Raw genomic sequence first — 21,002 nt, 5'->3', positions numbered from 1 at the left:
ATTCAGTATGACTTCTCTTGGCGGTAAAGTTGATAGATCTAATCCACAGGGAAAAGGTCCTAACCAGTTCCAACTACATGGAGCCAATTATCATTTGATTGGTAGTATGATTCCTGGTGAAGGAGATTATGCTAAATTCTCACAGCTTTATATTGTTGATACTGAGAATGAAGTTGATAACAGATCTACTGTCATGAGGTACCATATATATTTACTATTATTTATTACTAATTTTTAGTTGTGTATTATATTACATTTTATGGTATTTTCACTAATTTAGCATCCATTCACTTTCTGTGAGTGTAGCAAGGGCAAAAATCCAAAGAAAACAACAGTCAAGAATCAAGTCAGAAAGGACCTCATTGCAAAGCTCATCAAATTGTTGGATGATTGCAATCCCTACGTTGAAAATTTCAGGATGGCAAAAGATAAGTTGGATAGTACTGATGGTGAACCGTTCTACATGAAGATTGTTAGTGATAGGGTAGGAAAAGATGGAAGAACTTATTCCAACCCTACAGCGTCTGAAGTTGCAGCTTTGATTCCCGGAGATTTTCGTCCTGAAATGCCTACACGTGATATTATTGTTCAAAATAAGAAAACAGGACAGCTTTCAAGAATAAGCGAAGTTCATCCTTCTTATGTCCCAATGCAATATCCTCTCATATTTATTTATGGTGAAGATGGATTTAGACCAGGAATAGAAAAGGGATATACAGGCAAGACAGAAAAACAAGCAAACAAGTGTATAAGTATGAGGCAGTGGTATGCTTTCAGAATACAAGAGAGATTTGATGAAGCACAGACACTACTACGTTCAAAGCGTTTGTTCCAACAGTTCTTGGTAGATGGATACACAACACTGGAATCCAACAGGCTGTCCTATATTAAGTTTAACCAGTCTAATCTGAGATGTGAGAATTATTCTACTCTTAAGGCTGCCTCAGAAGCTGGAAACACCAACATGGGTGAACAAGGTAAATCAATACGTATTCCATCTTCTTTTACTGGTGGACCTCGCTATATGTTGAACAGTTATTATGATGCTATGGCTACGTGTAAAATGTATGGTTTCCCAGACCTGTTTATAACATTTACATGTAACCCCAAGTGGCCAGAAATAACTAGATATTGTAAAGAGCGTAAACTTAATGCGGATGATAGACCAGATGTTGTGTGTCGGATATTCAAGATGAAGCTTGACTCTCTTATGAAAGATTTAACAGAAGACCATCTTCTAGGAAAAACTGTCTCTGGTAATGAATTGTTTTGTTTTTACAGATATGTTTTATGTTTGTTTATTTTATTGCCTGTTACTGTACGAATATGAGTTTAAAATGGTTATTGCTATTTGCAGCTATGTACACAGTGGAGTTTCAGAAAAGAGGACTACCACATGCTCATATACTCTTATTCATGGATAAAAGTTGCAAATTTCCAACATCTGATGATATTGACAATATCATCTCTGCTGAGATTCCAGATAAAGCTAAGGATCCTAAGTTATATGAGGTTGTAAAGGAGTGTATGATACATGGTCCATGTGGTGCGGCCAACAAAGATTCACCATGCATGGTTGATGGCAAGTGTTCTAAGTTTTTTCCTAAGAAATTGGTTGAGCAAACAACAGTTGGTAAAGACGGATACCCAATATATAGAAGGCGGGAATCTCAGCACTTTGTTGAAAAAGGTGGTATTAAGTGTGACAACAGTTATGTTGTTCCGTATAATCGCCTTTTATCATTGCGTTATAGAGCTCACATCAACGTTGAGTGGTGTAACCAATCCGGTTCTATCAAATACTTATTTAAGTATATTAACAAAGGACAAGATCGTGTAGCTATCGTTGTTGAACCTAATGACAAGAATACTGATACGGAGACTGGATCAGCAACTAGCAGTAAAGAAAAAAGTAAAGATGAAATCAAAGATTACTTCGATTGCAGGTATGATATAATATTCCTTAGTGAATATATCTACTATATCAGTTTTATATTTTCAGGTTGCAATAATTTACATTTTTTCCCTTAATAAATAGGTATGTTTCAGCTTCTGAAGCTGTTTGGAGGATATTCAAATTTCCCATCCAGTTTAGGACTACACCTGTGATGAAGCTTTCTTACCATCTTCCTGGAAAGCAACCATTATTTTTCGATGGCACCCAGAATATTGATGAACTATTGGATAGAAAAGCAAACGAAGATTCTATGTTTATGGCTTATCTTAATCTGAATAAGGAGAATGAGTTTGCTAGACAGTTCACTTACGCAGAGATTCCTCAATATTTCACTTGGGATGGACAGAATAAGCAGTGGAAGCTTAGGGAAAGAGGTTTCTGTATAGGGAGAATAAACTATGCCTCCATTAAAATGGAACCAGAATATTACATGAGGATCCTTCTTGGGATAGTAACTGGTCCAAAGAGTGATGAAGATATCAGAACATACAAAGATGTTGTGTATGAGACATACAAGGAGGCATGTTTGGCACGTGGTATTCTAACAGACGATCAAGCTTATATTGATAGTATAGTGGAAGCAAGCTTATTTTTCTTTGGAGATCATCTTCGTAATTTCTTTTCTATGATGCTTCTGGATAAATGTCTTGCAAGACCGGAGTATGTGTGGGAAATGTGTTGTGGAATTTTAACTGAAGACATCGAAACAAAGAAAAGAAATCAGTACAACAATCCAGGTTTGTTGAGATACAATTTTTTTCCGTTGGTTTGCTTGCTTTCCGTTTCTGTTATAATGAAATAGTGTTTTTCTTTTTTACTCCAGATTTAGTATTAACTGATGCTGAGAAAAGAAATTATGCTCTTCAAGAGATAGAAGATTTGCTGTTGTGTAATGGGAGTACTCTGACAGACTTCAAAGACATGCCTAAACCTACTCAAGAAGGTATAGATCATTCAAACCGTTTCATTACAGAAGAGAAAAATTATAACCGTGATAAGTTGCGAGAAGACCATGATGAGTGGGTTAATAAGATGACTTCTGAGCAAAAAGGCATTTATGATGAGATCATTGGTGCTGTTTTAGAAAACAGTGGAGGTGTCTTCTTTGTTTATGGATTTGGGGGAACCGGTAAAACTTTTATGTGGAAAACTCTATCTGCCGCAGTTCGAATGAGGGGTTTGATTTCTGTCAATGTTGCGTCTAGCGGGATTGCTTCTTTGTTGTTAGAAGGTGGTAGAACTGCACATTCTAGGTTTGGCATCCCTATTCATCCTGATGATTTCACAACATGTCATATCGTGCCTAACTCAGACCTTGCTAATATGCTTAAGGAAGCATCTCTTATCATATGGGATGAAGCTCCTATGATGAGTCGTTATTGTTTTGAGTCATTGGATAGAAGTCTAAATGATGTTATTGGAAATGTCGATGGAAAGCCATTTGGTGGTAAAGTTGTTGTTTTCGGAGGTGATTTCAGACAAGTACTCCCTGTAATACATGGTGCTGGTAGGGCAGAGATTGTTTTAGCTGCATTAAATTCATCTTATCTCTGGGAACACTACAAGGTCCTCACTTTGACAAAGAACATGCGTCTTATGGCTAATGATTTGGATAAAGATGAGGCAGAGAAAATTAAAGAGTTTTCTGATTGGCTCTTGGCCGTTGGTGATGGTAGAGTTTCAGAGCCTAATGATGGTGAAGTTCTCATAGATATTCCAGAAGATTTACTGATTAAAGATGTAAATGATCCTATTGAAGCTATTATCAAAGCAGTTTACGGAGAATTGGATTTGTTGCAGCCTAATAATGATCCTAAATTCTTTCAAGAGAGAGCTATATTGTGTCCAAGAAATAGTGATGTCAACACCATCAACGACATCATGCTTGAGAAACTTAATGGTAAGAATTACGTTTTAATACTATAATCTTTAACTGTATATGTATAAGAAACTTATCTAACAAATTTTCCCTAAACAGGTGAAGCAATGACTTATTTAAGTGCAGACGATATTGATCCTCAGGATGGTGCTTCATTGAACAATCCTGTCTTCACACCTGATTTCCTCAATAGTATCAAGCTTTCTGGTTTGCCAAATCACAGTCTCAGTCTCAAGATTGGTGCACCGGTTATGTTACTGAGGAATATTGATCCAAAAAATGGTCTATGTAATGGTACTAGATTGCAGATAACGCAGATGGGTAATCATATACTTGAAGCCAAAGTGATTACTGGAGATAGAATCGGAGACAAAGTGATAATCCCTAAATCTCAGATATCACCTTCAGATACCAAATTGCCTTTTCGCATGAGGAGAAGACAGTTTCCAATATCTGTGGCTTTTGCAATGACAATAAACAAAAGCCAGGGACAATCACTTAAAGAGGTAGGGATTTATCTTCCTAGACCAGTATTTTCTCATGGCCAGCTGTATGTTGCCTTATCAAGAGTCACTTCCAAAAAAGGTTTGAAAGTTCTTATTGTGGATAAAGAAGGAAAAACTCAGAGTCAAACAATGAATGTCGTCTTCAAAGAGATCTTTCAGAACCTAAGGAATTAGGATAGTTTTAGTTTTTTTGCTTCTGTTATTTAACTTTGTAGATGTTTTGTATTGTTTTTTAGAACAGCAAGTTCCTTTCCATAGTCATTTTAATCCAAACATAATCAGACTCTCTGCAACTACAGTAGTGTAAGTTTAAGAGTTCATTTCTAGACAACAAAATCAAGAAACCTTAGTTCAATTATAACTCCGATTGAGACAAACAACAACTTCAATTTGTGTCTACAACTGAAAAAACAGATCCAAAACTAACCTTATAGAAATGACAATTGCTTTAAGTGTTGTCGATTTGCAAAATTTGATCTGCAAATGGTTTCATTCATCCTCTGTTCTTCACTGATCCCCTCTCCCAGATTTCTAACAGAAACAAATTCATCATCTCAAGTGCTTTATCCGAATCCTATATGAAAAAGGTAATTGATCACAGAATCTAAATTATCTTGAAACAATTCAATTGAATTAGAATGAAGCTTACATCATAAGAAGAATTGGCGCAGAGATGTGAGCTTATGATCTGATTATCAGCTTCTTCGGTATCATCGGTAAAGCTTAAGCGTGTCAATGGGTGTTAACTCTCGGTGGAGAACGAGAATCATCGTTCTCATATGTTTTTTTTTTTTTTTTTTTTTTGTTTTTTTTAATTTATTTAAATACACAACTTATGTGTCTTTAATTTTTAAAAAAACATAATTTTAATTTTATTTGTTTACTTTATCTTCAATTTTTTAAAAATTTTTAATAAATGTTAGAATCTTTGTTATGCTAAAAACAAATTCTCTTCAAAACTATATAGTAAAAGAACACTTATAATCACAAAAACAATTACACCACTTTTACTATTTCACATTTTAATATCTACTTTTACTTATATTAACATTACAAACCCATTTTATAATTAATACACCTATTTAAATATATTAAATCACATTCTTCTAAGTATTACATAACAACCAACCAATTAAAATACCACTTATTAGTTAAAAATGATTTAATTTAAAAACCAAGTTTATACCAGTTGAACATAAAACATAATCAACTACTTAATAAGAAAACCGCACAAAATCTACGCCCGCGGGATACCGCGGGTTAAATCCTAGTTGTGTTATAAAACCATTAGACCTATTTCAATTTCAGAAGCATAATTAAACTAATTCCTTGACAACCTGGAAGACCTCGTCAATTTTCAATTTCACCTAATACGAATCTTATCAACCTGTGGGGAACGAAACCTTATCAGCATTTTTCCAAGCAATCCATTGTTGAAAATTGGCAAAGTAAGATTAAAAAAAGGCTAACTTTTTGTAGTTTAGTAATTTTGTCACAGAAGTAATTTCTCATTGGATTATGAGTAAAGCTTTTCTTTCTCATTGCCCAACCTTGTCCATTATTTTATATGCACAAGAAACAAAATATTAAGTATAATTTATGTCTGTACCTAAAAGTTGATCCAAGTAGTTCCAATTATTAAATCACTAACCAATTGACTCTCTACGTATTGGTTTGACACGAAAGGACCGTTCTCATGGATTCTATAATTTATTATTATATAATACCCTAACAATTATTATATTTCTTGGGCATAAAACGAACCATTATTGATGAATTTATGTAATAACTAATAAAAAATGTAGAGAGAAATCTTAGTCATACGTTGACGGCTTCCACGTTCATGATGATATCAAAAGAGATATAAAAGAGATCATTCGTATGAATGATTGTAGTGGAAGAGATATGACGAACTATATACGGCGATATGCTAAGATAAGGTTTTTTTTTTTGTTAAATGATATGTTAAGATAAGATTTGCTGATCCTTGTAAACACACATGCCTACATACGTGATAATCTATATACATTTATAAAATCACGTTGTATATATTATGATACATGTTATACTTAATTATGCGTATCAAGACGTATCATGAAATAAAAACGTTGTTATTTTTTATTCATGCTTTTAATTATAACGATCGAGTTCTCAATATAAATAGTAGATGTTAATTATATAACAGTTTGTATTTTTATGAAAAACATGTTGTATCCCTTTTCATTTTAATGCCTACTTTTCATTTTTATGATATTTATCCATTTAGCAAAAAAAAAATGGTGTATCCCTTTTATGTAAAACTCGACTCATTTTGACAAGTAAATGCGTGATTAGTGCAAATAGTAGTTAAATATTGGGAATCATATCCAGATGACCAGATGTTATTTTAAAAAGTAAGCAATGCTTCTTATAAAATTATTCTCCAATATTTTCCATCAACTGCTTTGTCTTTAGACCAGCTCTTTCTTTCTTTCTGTTTTTATTTTCTTTCTTTTTTTTTTTGTGTCGAAAGGAATAGACAGTGTGTGAACTGAACTTATACTCTCTTTAATATTTGAAATGGAGACAAAAAAAAAAATTAAACTTCCTTTGATAAAGTAGTCATCAGAGTTCACATTTTTGTAGTTATTTCACAGATCCGTAATAGAGCAAAGTCTCGCTTATTTCATATTGAATTGTCTTATACAAACGTTTACATCATTTTTTGCTTGAGAAATGAGCTTCAGTTTTTGTGTGTTTTTTTTTGGAGAATTGAACTTTAATTTTCATTTTGAAACAACTCTACTTTAGCATATTTTGTTTAGACAAAAAAAAAGAGCATCTTATTGATGATTACGTGAAAACCTAAAACTGTACAATGTTTCAAAATAGATTTACGTGGTCAGGACTCAGATGTTTTGGTAGCCAAGCCAACACGGTAATTAATTAATACAGACTCCTTCTAAGTAAGTAATAGATAATGTTTGTAAATATATATAATTCAAATAAGTTCTAGTGTTCTACAATGAATATATATATACACATCAACATGTAATCAACAAAATAAAATAAAAAATATTAAAAAAAGAAGAAAAATGACTCCAAATATATACTGAAAATCATTGAGACAAAAAAACATTCAAAATCATAGAGCTTATAAGATAGTATAAGTAAAATGACTTATAATATTATAAAGAAAAAGCTACTAGAACAAGGTGAGAACGTATTTATATGGCATATAATGTTATATTTATATATTGTATATATATATATAATATACATATTCAGTGATACAAATAAATGTGCAAATTTAATATACATATGTACTTATAAATAATGGAAAATACATGTTTGAGGAAGTTGCATTTAAGGTTTAGGGAGACCTCTTGCGCTGTCACTGTTTAGGCCACGACGAATCAGTCTGATCCGTTACTATTGCGTTGCTACTTAGTATTTTCTCTCTCACACAAAGATAAATTTTTTAGAAATTTCACATTCTTTAAAAAATAATGTATAATGACAATTTTGACCTTTTAACATTTTAAGATATTTTAAAGAGTATATTATTTATTGTTGTGTAATAAAGATAAAATAGGTAAACTGTTTTAAATTTAACATTGGAAACACAAAACTTCTATATTTGTGGGACAAATTTTTTTCTAAAAATTTTATATTTATGGGATGGAGAGAATAGTATTTTTTATTTATAATTATTTTTATTGATTGATGGTATTTTTACAATTTAATGCTTTTTAGTTTTTTTATTATTAAAATCTGGAATACACTTGGCGATTCGCCAACTAATTCCTGAATCTTTTATAATTGAGGATTTGAATGAGCGTAGATGATTGCGGGTCATTAAAATCAAGTTAACCCCCAACCACATTTTACATTTGAACAATCAAAGTCAATTATTTAATTTAAATTTATATAAGCATACCCCTCAAAATAATGTAAACTTATAATTATACTGCCCCCTTGGAGTATATCTGGATGCAAGTGTTGAATATTTCTCCACTCTCATAACGCTAGAAGGTTGATTACATGTAAAAAATTTCAGATGATATGTTAATAAATGGTGGGGAGGTTGAAACACAACGATTACGTAATTGTGTCGTCTAAAAGTTAACTAAAGAAATTTGACATTACAAGGATAGTTAGATACAAGTTCTGAAATTTGTAAATATTTAAAGTGTCCACTTAACCATGATGATGATATAGTTCGAGGGAATAGCTGAAATATGAGCATAAAAGGTACGTAGTTTATATACTAGTTAGTAATGATTTTATTGATTAAAGAAATTTCTTGAAGAATAGTACGTATTGTTTGAAAGATGAGCATGGAATGGAAGGACGTTATATCGAAAACTAGAGAGATCTTACAAGAAAGTAGCTTATGATTAAAAAAAAAAAAAAAAAAGTAGCTTATGGTTTATAGATCCCTTGATATAGGGTATTATCAATCTGTACTCATGGAAGACTCAAAAATTAATTGACACAAATAAACACTGTTTTGTCAGATGTTGTGTAAAGGATTTTACATTGTTGTCCTCATTTAAAAAAAAAATTATTTAATTTTTCAGTTTTTTTCTCTTCTTTCCCCATTCTCTGTCGAAGTGTTCATCAAAATTGACATGAACAAAAATTCTAACAGCCAAATACAAACAATTTTCAATAAATCGTTCTAAAATAAAATTGTAGAACTTGATGGTGATGACAACAAAAGAGTAGAAGACGGTGGTGATGATGTAGGAGGAAGAGAGGAGACAAACTTGTGTGTTTAAAAGATGCATAGTCGATTTGATTTTGTGGTGGTTTCTAGTCCGATTCAGTGATGGCCACTGCGGTGGTGATTGTAAGTGGTGCTTATTCCTATTTAAACTATTGGGTTCTTAACGATGGTGGAGATGGTATTTACGACGATAGTGATGATGATTATATTATCGGTGGTGGTGAATTTGGGAAAAAAGAAGGTGATGTGAATAAAATCGTGGATTGAGATAACGTCGGAGAGGTGCGAAAAGCTAAAGGGATTTTATGGTGATGGCGTCGGTGAAGGTGAGATGGCTTAAGAGTTTTATAATCGTCGCCGTCTTTTCCGTCTATCTTATCGGTGAGCAGATCTACAACAAAACTTGTTATTTTTTATTGCTAGTTATTTTCATCGTTATTACGTTAACCTCGTTATCAATTATTGTTGGATCAAATGGAGTGGTGAGTTGAGACGAAGATAGGGACGGAGGAGCTGTGATGATTGAAGATTTGACAGTGGCGGCCAAAAAAATTAATTATGTTGTTTTCTGGGTTTGCTTCGTCGGTGACCAGAACTAGAGTAACACTTGTTACTTTTATTGTTATCATGTTAACATCGTTATACACGGTAATATAAATATTATATATATATCTACTATCTTACCATAAATATTTTCTATGATAATATAAACTTTATCATATCAATTATAAACTTATCGAGATACAATATGTTTTAACACGATATATTTATAAACTTATTGATATATATTTTGTTATCGTGTTAAACCAATAGATAATCATTTAACTTATCACGATACTATATTATTTATCAGGTAATAAAATAGTTATCTACACAAATCACAAATGTTTTACACTATCCTACGATGAACAGTATCATCAACTTCGAAATGAACAGTGTCATCGACGTCTAAGTGAACAGTATCGATGAGAAACTGAAATAATAAAACAATTTTTAATTCAATGGCACTTTTGTAATAAATCAACAGAAGAAGAATATTTTTGGTTTGTAGTTTCTTTATCTTTCATAATTACTTAATTTTGAAATTATCATGTTCTGAAATCTAATTTTTTGGTCAACCGTGTATAAATATTTAATTCACCTTGATATATCATACGTACCTAAGAAATTAATCGTATCCTAGTAGTATTTTGTGACAATAATAAATTACTGATTCAAATCCGGTATCTTAATAGTACTATGCATAAAGACAGAAATGCGTAAAGTGAATTTTAGTCATTTGTATGGAATAACGTTAGCCGTTGAAAAAGGTTTGATCTCTCCTAAAAAGATTCACACATTAAAGTCAAACCAAAACCACACGTCGGTCGTGAAAAAGGAGTAGTTTGGTCCATTCCATCAACCAGGGGTATATTTGGAATTTCCGCATTATTATCATCCCGTGAAATGAAAGTACACGGGGGATACGTCAAAAGTGCCAGCTGGCATCCGTACTCCGTCTTCCCAAAATACCTTAACAATCAAACACCTCAATTTTTCACACTTCCCCACGTTCCTCTTTTGCTGTTAAATTTATTTTCTCCTTAATCTCTATTTTCAAGTGCCCTAATCTTTATAGTATTTGTAATTGATTTCTTTTGTTTTTTTCTTCAATTAACGGGAAAAAGTAAGGTTAGGTATTATTATGTTGACAAAAATTAAAGGTAGGAACTAGTTTTCCTTTTCTTACGGCAAAGGTAGAAGAAACAGAGCAAGTAGTTCTTTCTGTGTTGAATCATCAACCGTCAAAGTAGACACAATACTAATACGAAACCAAGAAATTTTCACGTTTGCTGATCCATCTTTGAATGCCACCTGAATTCAAAAGGAAGAAAGAAATAAGAGTTCTCTAAATTACATGATAAGATAAACACAAATTAATTTAAGAAAAAAAAGAGCTGGATGCTCCAATTGGTATTCGTTTAAGGGGCCCTTCATTTAAAGCAGACTAGATAAACAGAGTAATAGTTTTCCTTTTCCACATGTTTCATTTATTATTCTCTATATAAATTATATTTTCAGGTGGAAAATAAATCCACTATCTCTCAACCCAAGTTTAGATTCAACTAATGACTGGTTAACTAGTTATAAATCAAGAATCGTTCATTTTGGATGCAAATATCTAACACAACCCAAATTCCGATTTCATCAGCCACAACAACTAACACGACAAACAATCTTTTGCATTGTTTAGTTTTCAACCATTACATTGTTTAGTTTTCAACCATTACATAAATTTAAAAATATAAGAAAAAATATTCATCATACAAATTGTGCACATATTCGTATGATCTCAACCTGTATGCAAGCTGCTAAATTTATGAATTAGATCGGTCGTCTTCGTCTTTTTTTTTTTCTTTGAAAAGTCAAAAGTCAAAAGGGTTTGGAAAATTTAAGAACATGTTTGGTTGAAAAGAGAAAAGACTCAAGTGGTCGGATCTGTCCAAATTTTGTGTGACGGTCACAAGAGGAAAAGATAAAAAGGAAACGGATTTGAAGGAAACGGCTCAGAGAGATTTAAGACACTCTCGCATCTCTCTCTCTCTCTCTCTCTCTGTTTCAACCCCTCTTGTCGTCTTTCTCCATCAAAAAAGACCAAAATCAAACATCATTGAATGTTAAACAATAAACAGAGAGGCAAAACAAATCAAAGTGTTTCTAATCCCTGAAATAATCCCACTTCTATCTTCCTCATTTCTGTTTCTGGGTTTTAATCGATCTCGCTCCTTTCTCATCCTTCCGTCTGAAATCGCTGGACAGTTTTGAGCTTTGTAACAACGCAAAGGCGAGTTCTTATTTCTCTGTTTGCTTTTTCTCCGTCACGGAATCCTCTTCTCTAGGAACAATCAGTTTCTATTTACAGATTCACCTGTCAGGTCTCTGAGATTTGTCTTTTTGCATCTTTCTGGAAATTTCTATTTTCTCAGATCCATTGACCTCAGCCACATACATAAAGTTTAGGTCTTTTCAAAAGGGTCTAGTTCTTGTCCAGTTGTGTAAAATTCTGGGTTTGAGCCGAATTTCACCATCTTCGAAGACCATGAGAGGCGTCTTCATCGTCTTCGTAACGTGTCTGGTTTTCTTACCGGATCCTCTACTTGCCGGTGTAGCGTCCATCGGGAAAATCATTCCTGGTTTTGGAGGATCTCAGATGAATTACATCAACAACGACGGTATCTTCCTCGAATCCAACAACTCAGACTTCGGCTTCGGTTTCGTAACTACACAAGATTCCGTTACTCTGTTCACACTCAGCATCATCCACAAGAGCAGCACCAAACTGATCTGGTCGGCGAACAGAGCTTCCCCTGTTTCCAATTCCGACAAGCTTGTGTTCGAAGACAACGGAAATGTGGTGCTGCGTAGAGAAGACGGAGGAACTGAGGTTTGGAGATTGGATAATTCAGGCAAAAATGCTTCAAGAATGGAGCTACGTGACTCTGGGAATCTCGTTGTTGTTTCTGTTGATGGAACTTCTATCTGGGAGAGTTTTGATCATCCGACAGATACTTTGATTACAAATCAAGCTTTTAAAGAAGGCATGAAGCTCACTAGCAGTCCTTCTTCGAGCAACATGACTTATGCTCTTGAGATCAAATCAGGAGATATGGTTTTATCTGTTAACAGCTTGACCCCTCAAGTGTATTGGTCAATGGGAAATTCCAGAGAAAGGATCATCAACAAAGATGGCGGCGTAGTGACTTCATCGTCTCTCCTTGGGAATTCATGGCGGTTCTTTGATCAGAAACAGGTTTTGTTATGGCAGTTTGTATTTTCAGACAATAAAGATGATAACACAACTTGGATCGCTGTTTTGGGAAACAACGGTGTGATCTCTTTTTCTAATCTTGGAAGCGGGACATCTGCTGCTGATTCTTCGACTAAAATCCCGAGCGATCTCTGCGGAACACCTGAGCCTTGCGGGCCTTACTATGTCTGCTCGGGTTCTAAAGTGTGTGGATGTGTGTCTGGGTTGTCTCGGGCTCGGTCTGATTGCAAAACCGGTATTACTTCTCCCTGTAAGAAAACCAAGGATAATGCAACATTGCCTTTGCAGCTCGTAAATGCTGGAGACGGTGTAGATTATTTCGCTCTCGGGTTTGCTCCGCCGTTCTCCAAGAAAACCGATCTTGATAGCTGTAAAGAGTTCTGCAACAACAATTGCTCGTGCCTTGGTCTTTTCTTCCAGAACAGTTCTGGTAATTGCTTCTTGTTTGATTGGGTTGGAAGCTTTAAAACCTCTGGCAATGGAGGCTCTGGGTTTGTGTCTTACATCAAGATCGCAAGTACTAGTTCTGGAGGTGGAGATAATGGAGAAGATGATGGGAAACATTTTCCTTATATAGTGATTATTATCGTGGTGACAATTTTTATCATCGCTGTTTTGATCTTTGTGGCTTTCCGGATTCATAAGAGAAAGAAAATGATCTTGGAGGCTCCTCAAGAGAGTTCAGAGGAGGATAATTTCTTGGAGAATTTATCCGGGATGCCTATCCGGTTCGCTTACAAAGACCTTCAGTCAGCGACTAATAACTTCTCGGTGAAGTTAGGTCAAGGAGGGTTTGGATCGGTCTATGAAGGTACTCTACCAGATGGTTCTCGTTTGGCTGTGAAGAAACTTGAAGGAATCGGTCAAGGCAAGAAAGAATTCAGAGCCGAGGTTAGTATAATCGGAAGCATTCATCATCTGCATTTGGTGCGGCTCAGAGGATTCTGCGCAGAAGGGGCTCATAGGCTGCTCGCGTATGAGTTCTTATCGAAAGGTTCGCTGGAGAGATGGATATTTAGGAAAAAGGATGGCGATGTTCTGCTAGATTGGGACACAAGATTTAACATCGCACTCGGAACAGCCAAAGGTTTAGCGTATCTACATGAAGATTGCGATGCAAGGATTGTCCATTGCGATATTAAACCCGAGAACATCCTATTAGACGATAACTTCAATGCCAAGGTATCCGATTTCGGACTCGCGAAGCTCATGACCCGCGAACAAAGCCATGTGTTCACAACAATGCGTGGGACAAGAGGCTACTTGGCTCCCGAATGGATTACAAACTATGCGATCTCAGAGAAGAGCGATGTTTACAGCTACGGAATGGTGTTGCTAGAGTTAATAGGAGGAAGAAAGAACTATGATCCATCAGAAACTTCGGAGAAATGCCATTTTCCTTCCTTTGCTTTCAAGAAGATGGAAGAGGGGAAGCTTATGGATATTGTCGATGGGAAGATGAAGAATGTTGATGTGAATGACGAAAGGGTTCAAAGGGCGATGAAAACTGCGCTTTGGTGTATACAAGAAGATATGCAAACGAGACCCTCAATGAGCAAAGTTGTTCAAATGCTTGAAGGTGTTTTTCCGGTGGTTCAGCCACCAAGTTCTTCCACTATGGGATCGAGACTTTACTCAAGCTTCTTTAAGTCCATCAGCGAGGACGGCGGTGGTACTACGTCATCAGGACCATCAGATTGTAACAGTGAGAATTATCTCTCCGCCGTGAGACTCTCCGGTCCGAGATAGCAATACTTTTAGCCAATTTTTAGTATCTTATAGTAGGTTTTTGGCTCACCATGTTTTGTTGTATATTCTTCTTGTGTTGAAACTTAAAAAGAATAGTCATCATCCATCTCTCAGTTTTGTAATGTATCGAGATTTATTACATAGAATACCCGTCGTTGTGCTCAGCTGTCATAGAACTCCTTGTCGTTTTTCATTTGGAATGCGTGCCGTGTTCTTACTTCTCTCTATCCTACGTTCATATTGGCTAGAATATTTTGGCTTACTGTACGCGTGTGGGTAGACAATAGAAACTCCCGGTACATAAATTTCAGCTGGGTCTCGGAGACTCTCGTCCCACCGTTAAAGATGACGACGACGACTGCTTCTCTTTTGAAGACTTGTCTTTTTGGGTGCGACTCGTCTTCTTCTTTCAAATTCAAATGCAAATTCGAATCTCCCGCGAAAACGCGATTGCTCTCTCCGGCGACCGGGAAACATGTTGTCAGATCGTTAAGAGCCTGGCGTATTCGTTGTATCTCCGATGATCCTGGTAAGACCGGATTCTAGTATCATCGTCAATTCTACTCTATCGCTTTTCGTTTCCGTCGATTTTCCCTGGTTTATTGAATTCGTGCTGAGATTGTTCTGTTTCTTTATAATTTATAGGTTCGAGTCATGTTTTCGTTTCCAGTAGAAGAAAAATGGTAGTCTTGTTGTCGACGGTGCAACTTCTGTCTCATTTGCTTCCGCAAAACGGGAACGCAGCTGAGTGAGTTTTAAACAATCCTTAATTTTGTGTAATTCACTCTGAAATTTGGTAAATTGTTCAAGTTATAGTTTTCCCAAATTTTTGTGTGCTAGTTATCCAAATTCATTGTTGGATTTTCAGGATTTATCCGGTGATGCAAAACGAAATAAGGAAAGTGGTGACAAAGGGTAAGGCTGCTGGTGTGCTTCGTTTAGTGTTTCATGATGCTGGAACCTTTGAACTGGACGATCATTCTGGTAAATTTCCATGACTCTATGTAATGATCAGAATTTTGCTTCAACTTTAGTATTCGACTCTTTTGTCAAGTTGCTATCTATTTCTACAAGTTGGATTGTTTCTTTCATTGTAAACTCATCATAGGTGAACATGGATATTAACTTTGAAAGTTCATTTATCAGTTGACTTGGTGATAGACAAGTTTGCTTATGTAAACATTGTTTGTTAGATTATATTTAGAATGTGATTTCTGGATGTTTTGGGTAGCTTGTGAGTGTTTCTTGGCTTAGTTTAACAGACTGTCAAGTAGTCTGATCAGTGGCTCTCTCAGGATGTGCTTATCATTTTACAAGTTGATATACCTCAGTTTTGGCTTTGATGAACCAAGCTTGGGTGGTTTAGATTCAGGTCTTTGCGATTTAGTATACTTCTGCTGGTGTTTTCCTTCGTTCTCATTAAAAGATGCTACAACTATGTCTTAGTTCTTCTTGGTTATGACTTTAATTGCAGGTGGCATCAACGGGTCTATTGCTTATGAACTCGAGAGACCTGAAAACACAGGTTTGAAGAAACCCTTAAAGGTACTAAATCCATCTCTTTTATTTCTGTTAGCATGAGCAAATAGAGATGTACTTTTCTCGTCTGTTTAACTGCTTTTTTTTTTGTGTCTATTTGCACTTGTTTCTCGGATTTGTCAACTATGTTACTTTCAAAGAACTAATCTTCTTGTAGATGAATTCTTTGTTAGGTTCTAGCGAAAGCAAAGATTAAGGTTGATGAGATACAACCAGGTAATTGTTATTTGAAACGTGTTCTGTTATGTGCCTTGGTGCCAGTGTTCTCATTCTATGTGATCTCAGTGTCTTGGGCGGATATGATCTCTGTCGCTGGATCTGAAGCAGTTTCAATATGTGGCGGCCCAACAATTCCAGTAGTTTTGGGGAGACTTGATTCAGCGTAAGCACAACATAAACGGTTTTAGTCCTGATTCGATAGATCTCTGGTCACTGTTTCTATACTTCCAACAGGATGATTGTTTCATGTTTACAGGCAACCTGATCCAGAAGGCAAGCTACCTCCAGAAACCCTGAGTGCCTCGGGCTTGAAAGAATGCTTCAAAAGAAAAGGATTTTCGTGAGTCCTTAGCTGAGAATTGTTTCAACATGTTTTTATTATATCAACATTTTGTAATTTGACATCACTGGGTTTATGTGCCAATGCAGGACCCAGGAGCTTGTTGCCTTATCTGGGGCACATACGATTGGGAGTAAAGGCTTTGGAGATCCGACAGTGTTTGATAATGCATACTACAAAATCCTTCTTCAAAAACCATGGACATCAACTTGTAAGTCTCATGACATGATTCTCATGTTCTTTTACGCATACAGTTTCAGTTTCTAACCATTGCTCCCAATGTTTTAGCATCTAGCACGTTCTGAAGATTGACTGTAAGACTGAGATTATATATTTGCATAATTTTCTTCTTATGATGCAGCCAAAATGACCAGCATGGTCGGGCTTCCTTCGGATCATGCCTTAGTGGAGGATGATGAGTGCTTAAGGTTTCAGAAAGTTCTTACCTTATCATTTCATATGTAATTTTCTCTTAATTACCAGTTAAAGTAGAGTAGAGTAATGTGCTGAACACTTGGACTATAGGCTCATGGATAAAAGTGGAAACTGTTGAACACTAATCTTGTCGTTTGAGCGATCTGGAAAACTATACAACTGATATAGATGTGTGGGTTGATGATTCACAGGTGGGTGAAACGATATGCAGAAGACCAAGACAAGTTCTTCGAAGACTTCAACAATGCTTATATCAAACTAGTTAATTCAGGGGCCAAATGGAATAAGTTATGATGTCTAGTTTTATCTTTTGTTAGCTCATAAGTGTTTCAAACATGCCTGAATAAATTTGGGTAGTAATGCTTAAAAAGTTTCTCTGCCAACTACTACAAAACTAAACCATCAAATATACTCAGAAATTTACTTTAAAAGATATGTCGTTTAAGCAATTATTTAATAAGGTAGTTCAAGTAAATTTTACTATTTAATTATTTATATATTTTGTTCATGTAGTAATTAGACACGAACGAAAGAATAGGCCAGGTAATGCACGAATCGTCGTAGGTAGATGTCGTTTTTAATTTTTATAGGAATATGCCGTTTCTATGTCAAAAGAGATATTAACATGTGTTTTTAGTATAACAACAACCTAAATTTTTTGGCTACTAGTCATTATCTTTTATGATATAAAATACAATGTGATCAAAGAGTAGTACAATCGCATTCAATTGGATAAGATAAAATTTGATATATGGATGGTGAAGCGAATCTTCCAACAAGGATACACACCGACCAACATAATAGCAAAATCTATGCTAAAAACTGCCCACAGATAGCAACCATACTTCACAAAGTTTAGAACATCCAAGTCTCAAGGTGTTGTTGTGACTATTGTCAATTGTCATACCACGTCCAAATACTCATATAAGGATATGCATAAATTACTCCAAGAATATTCGAAAGTAAAAAAAAAAAAAAGAATTGATTTTTTATGCATATCCTTATGTGTAGTATTTGAGAAGCAGCAAGAAAGGAAAGGTGTCACTGTTGTACACTTGTACTTGTATCTCTATCTTACCCTAATCGCTGGGCCAACTTGTCTCTTAATAAAAGTGGTTTTTGTATCTAATCTCACTTTGCTTACTCTCTAATCACTCTATCTCTCTCTATCACTCTATCTTTTAATTTTTTTTTGATTATTTGGTCTATAAATAACTAATTATTTTAAAAATATAATTGTATTTATATTTTGAAAATACTTGAAAAATATATAAAAATAGTAAAAATATTCGAAAATAACCGAAATATATCCAAAAATATCCGAAAATACTAAAAAGTAACCGAATGGATACTAAATTTTAAAACCGAAAGAACCGGAACCGAACCGAAACCGAACCGAAATTTCAAAATATCCGAATGGATACTAAATTTTGAAACCGAAAGAACCGAAACCGAATGGATCCAACCGATAACCGGTTAACCGAAAGCCCAGACCTACTTAAACTAGTTGGGAACATGGTAGGATACTTGTTTTGTAATTTACTAATATTTTACGGTCTATTAAATATGGATATATTTTCTTGTTCAAGTCAAGGATGCATGGTATTGATATTAACAAGTTCATATACACACACATGTATAATGGTTATCACACAACCGAAGCTAGTAGTTTATTGACTTACAATAGTGTCGCCATTATATCATAATCCAAAAATTATGCATGTGTGAGGAGTTGTCGATGATGAAAAAATGACTTTATGACATTATAATCACGAAATAAAATTCTTACAAGAACTTTTTCTATAGAAGTTGTTTCTAATAGATTTCACTAATATTTGAGGTATTAACCCAACATATTTGGATGATGCAAATAAAAACTTTGAAATTAACAACGTTAAATAGCATATATAAGAAAGACACATTCGTTTTTTTCACTAAGCTAAACAGTCGTGTTGTACAATTTAAGGTAACAAAACCTACAAACTGAAACATATATCAAGAGATTATTTGACATTTTCGAACTCTGTTCTTGATTCCAATATTCACATCTAGACGAGACGTGACTGTTTATTGTATAAGCCAATACTGTATATTCAGTATTCTTAGATAAGATTTTTTTTGCATTGCTAAAATATGTTGTGTCTCAATCAACATCATAATTTTTATCGAAGTCACTGATAACTTTCTTTTCAAATCTACTCCATAATATAATTTTTTTCTTAGTAAATGTTCTGCAATTTATAATTGTTAAACTTAGTGTCACTCATGAAAGCCAATGACCAAAATCATACAGGATATATATACGTTGGGGAGAAAAGAGATCTGGAGCAACACCTTCTAAGTTCGATGATTAGTTTTCTAATTGTTACTTTAAGTATTACTAATAAACTATTACTTTCTCTGTAGTCAACGAAATAAGTGTAGTTAACTTTCATTTGATTTCTTAAAATATAAACTTTCATTTGATTTAATTCTTTTGGCCTACCACAAGCTTTTGGGTGTGTACATGTGGGTGCATGTATTTAAATATGCAACACTTGTTTTTTTATATTCATAAAATGGGAAATGATGTACTTGTTTATTAATTACTCACTATATATATATATATATATATATATATATATATATATATATATATATATATATTCCAACTTTGAAATATTGTTAATTGGTGAAAAAGGTACGTCATAATAATTTTCCCTAATAATTTAACTAAATTGTACCGTCATATTCCTCTAAGAAAAACTCAATTTTTATTAGACGAACCTTTAGTCTTTACCATTGTTCATTATATATACCGAAGAAATATCTATTAAAAATCACACACAATTCCAAATTCGGCATAATACCAATATTAGAACAAACCACTAGACTTTTTTTTTTTGGTAGGGACAAACCACTAGACTTAAACATATAAAATATTATTTATCTCTCTCCACTTTTGAAAATATGTTGTTAATTGTATTAAATTAGTTTGGTTATTTATATCAACAAATGAAAATAATATAGGTACCATGAGCTGGCTTTAATAGTTCTGATTAAAGGTGTTAATTAAGAAGATGAATAAAGGTCCCATTTAAGAGTAAGGTATATGATAATAACAGTGTGGGGGATGATATGGTTCACCTTAATAAAGCGATTGCAATAATTTATGTATAACTAACGTAAAGTTCATATACCGTTTGATTAAGAAAATGAGAAGGTCATCTCTCTCTCTCTCTCTCTCTCTCTCTCTCTCTCTCTCTCTCTCTCTCTCTCTCTCTCTTTTGTATTTAAATCAAAAGCAATCTCTCTAACCATATCCCAAACCCCCCTAATTCCGGGTTTTCCTTTTATAACAAATATTAATCTGGACTTGGTTCCCACTTATGTTTTTTTTTTTTTTTTTTGCCAACCACTTATGTCTTTTTTATAATCCTAAACTCTTCATATGTTTTTTGAAATGTCCCATCTAAATTTAGTTAGTGGATTTTACTCAACTTGTAATACGATTGTAATACATAAGATGACTGAAAGAGTTAACATAATTTTAACATCCATTTGAAGTTGAAAAAGTACGCAATATTCACTCTGTAGAATTGTAGTAATATAAAAGAAGAAAAAGAAGTCCAAATATGGATTAAAAGATTAAATACTGGAAAATAGTAAAATTAAGAGTTTTAATTAAAACTACCCCTGATCAACCCCACGATTAAATAAAAAAGGAAACCGCCGAATAACCGTAATTACTATAATGACGTGGCATTTAGATTTTGATTTACTATAATAAATATTACCAAAACGATTTTTCATTTTCCTTTTTTCTCTTCTCAAAGAAAAAAAATAAATCTCTTTTTCTCTCTCTCTCTCTCTCTCTATC

The 21,002-nt window shown here is 34.2% G+C and overlaps 2 protein-coding genes across 3 annotated transcripts; both read left to right on the top strand.

Moving 5' to 3' along the window:
* The first annotated feature begins 11,604 nt into the window (after window positions 1-11,604).
* On the top strand, window positions 11,605-14,781 carry LOC9305355 (G-type lectin S-receptor-like serine/threonine-protein kinase SD2-5). The gene has a single exon (XM_021017137.1). The coding sequence runs from the start codon at window positions 12,133-12,135 to the stop codon at window positions 14,608-14,610; it is 2,478 nt and encodes an 825-aa protein (XP_020872796.1). The 5' UTR covers window positions 11,605-12,132; the 3' UTR covers window positions 14,611-14,781.
* Window positions 14,782-14,885: 104 nt separating this feature from the next.
* Window positions 14,886-17,595, top strand: LOC9305354 (putative L-ascorbate peroxidase 6). 2 transcript variants are annotated; one of them, XM_021017138.1, is made up of 10 exons: window positions 14,886-15,139; window positions 15,256-15,358; window positions 15,479-15,594; window positions 16,085-16,155; window positions 16,323-16,365; window positions 16,435-16,531; window positions 16,625-16,708; window positions 16,798-16,919; window positions 17,070-17,169; window positions 17,335-17,595. In XM_021017138.1, exons 1-10 carry the CDS (start codon window positions 14,956-14,958, stop codon window positions 17,435-17,437), a joined length of 1,023 nt encoding a protein of 340 aa, XP_020872797.1. In that variant the 5' UTR covers window positions 14,886-14,955; the 3' UTR covers window positions 17,438-17,595. The 2 variants fall into 2 exon arrangements, with proteins under 2 accessions (XP_020872797.1, XP_002869283.1); XM_002869237.2 differs by having other exon boundaries at window positions 14,896-15,139; window positions 17,070-17,136.
* The last annotated feature ends 3,407 nt before the right edge of the window (window positions 17,596-21,002 follow it).

This window comes from Arabidopsis lyrata (assembly GCF_000004255.2).
Source record: "Arabidopsis lyrata subsp. lyrata unplaced genomic scaffold ARALYscaffold_7, whole genome shotgun sequence".
In the NCBI taxonomy this organism is placed as follows: Eukaryota; Viridiplantae; Streptophyta; class Magnoliopsida; order Brassicales; family Brassicaceae; genus Arabidopsis; species Arabidopsis lyrata.
Note: the sequence above shows the minus strand (reverse complement) of the source record. Positions and strands in the feature narration are given on the sequence as shown.

Bases quoted from the DNA above. Each gene is read 5' to 3' on its own strand.
- LOC9305355 (XM_021017137.1), top strand. From the start codon at position 12,133: ATGAGAGGCGTCTTCATCGTCTTCGTAACGTGTCTGGTTTTCTTACCG.
- LOC9305354 (XM_021017138.1), top strand. From the start codon at position 14,956: ATGACGACGACGACTGCTTCTCTTTTGAAGACTTGTCTTTTTGGGTGC. The intron at 15,359-15,478 runs GTGAGTTTTAAA...TTGGATTTTCAG, and splicing joins CAAAACGGGAACGCAGCTGA to GATTTATCCGGTGATGCAAA. The intron at 16,709-16,797 runs GTGAGTCCTTAG...GTGCCAATGCAG, and splicing joins TTCAAAAGAAAAGGATTTTC to GACCCAGGAGCTTGTTGCCT.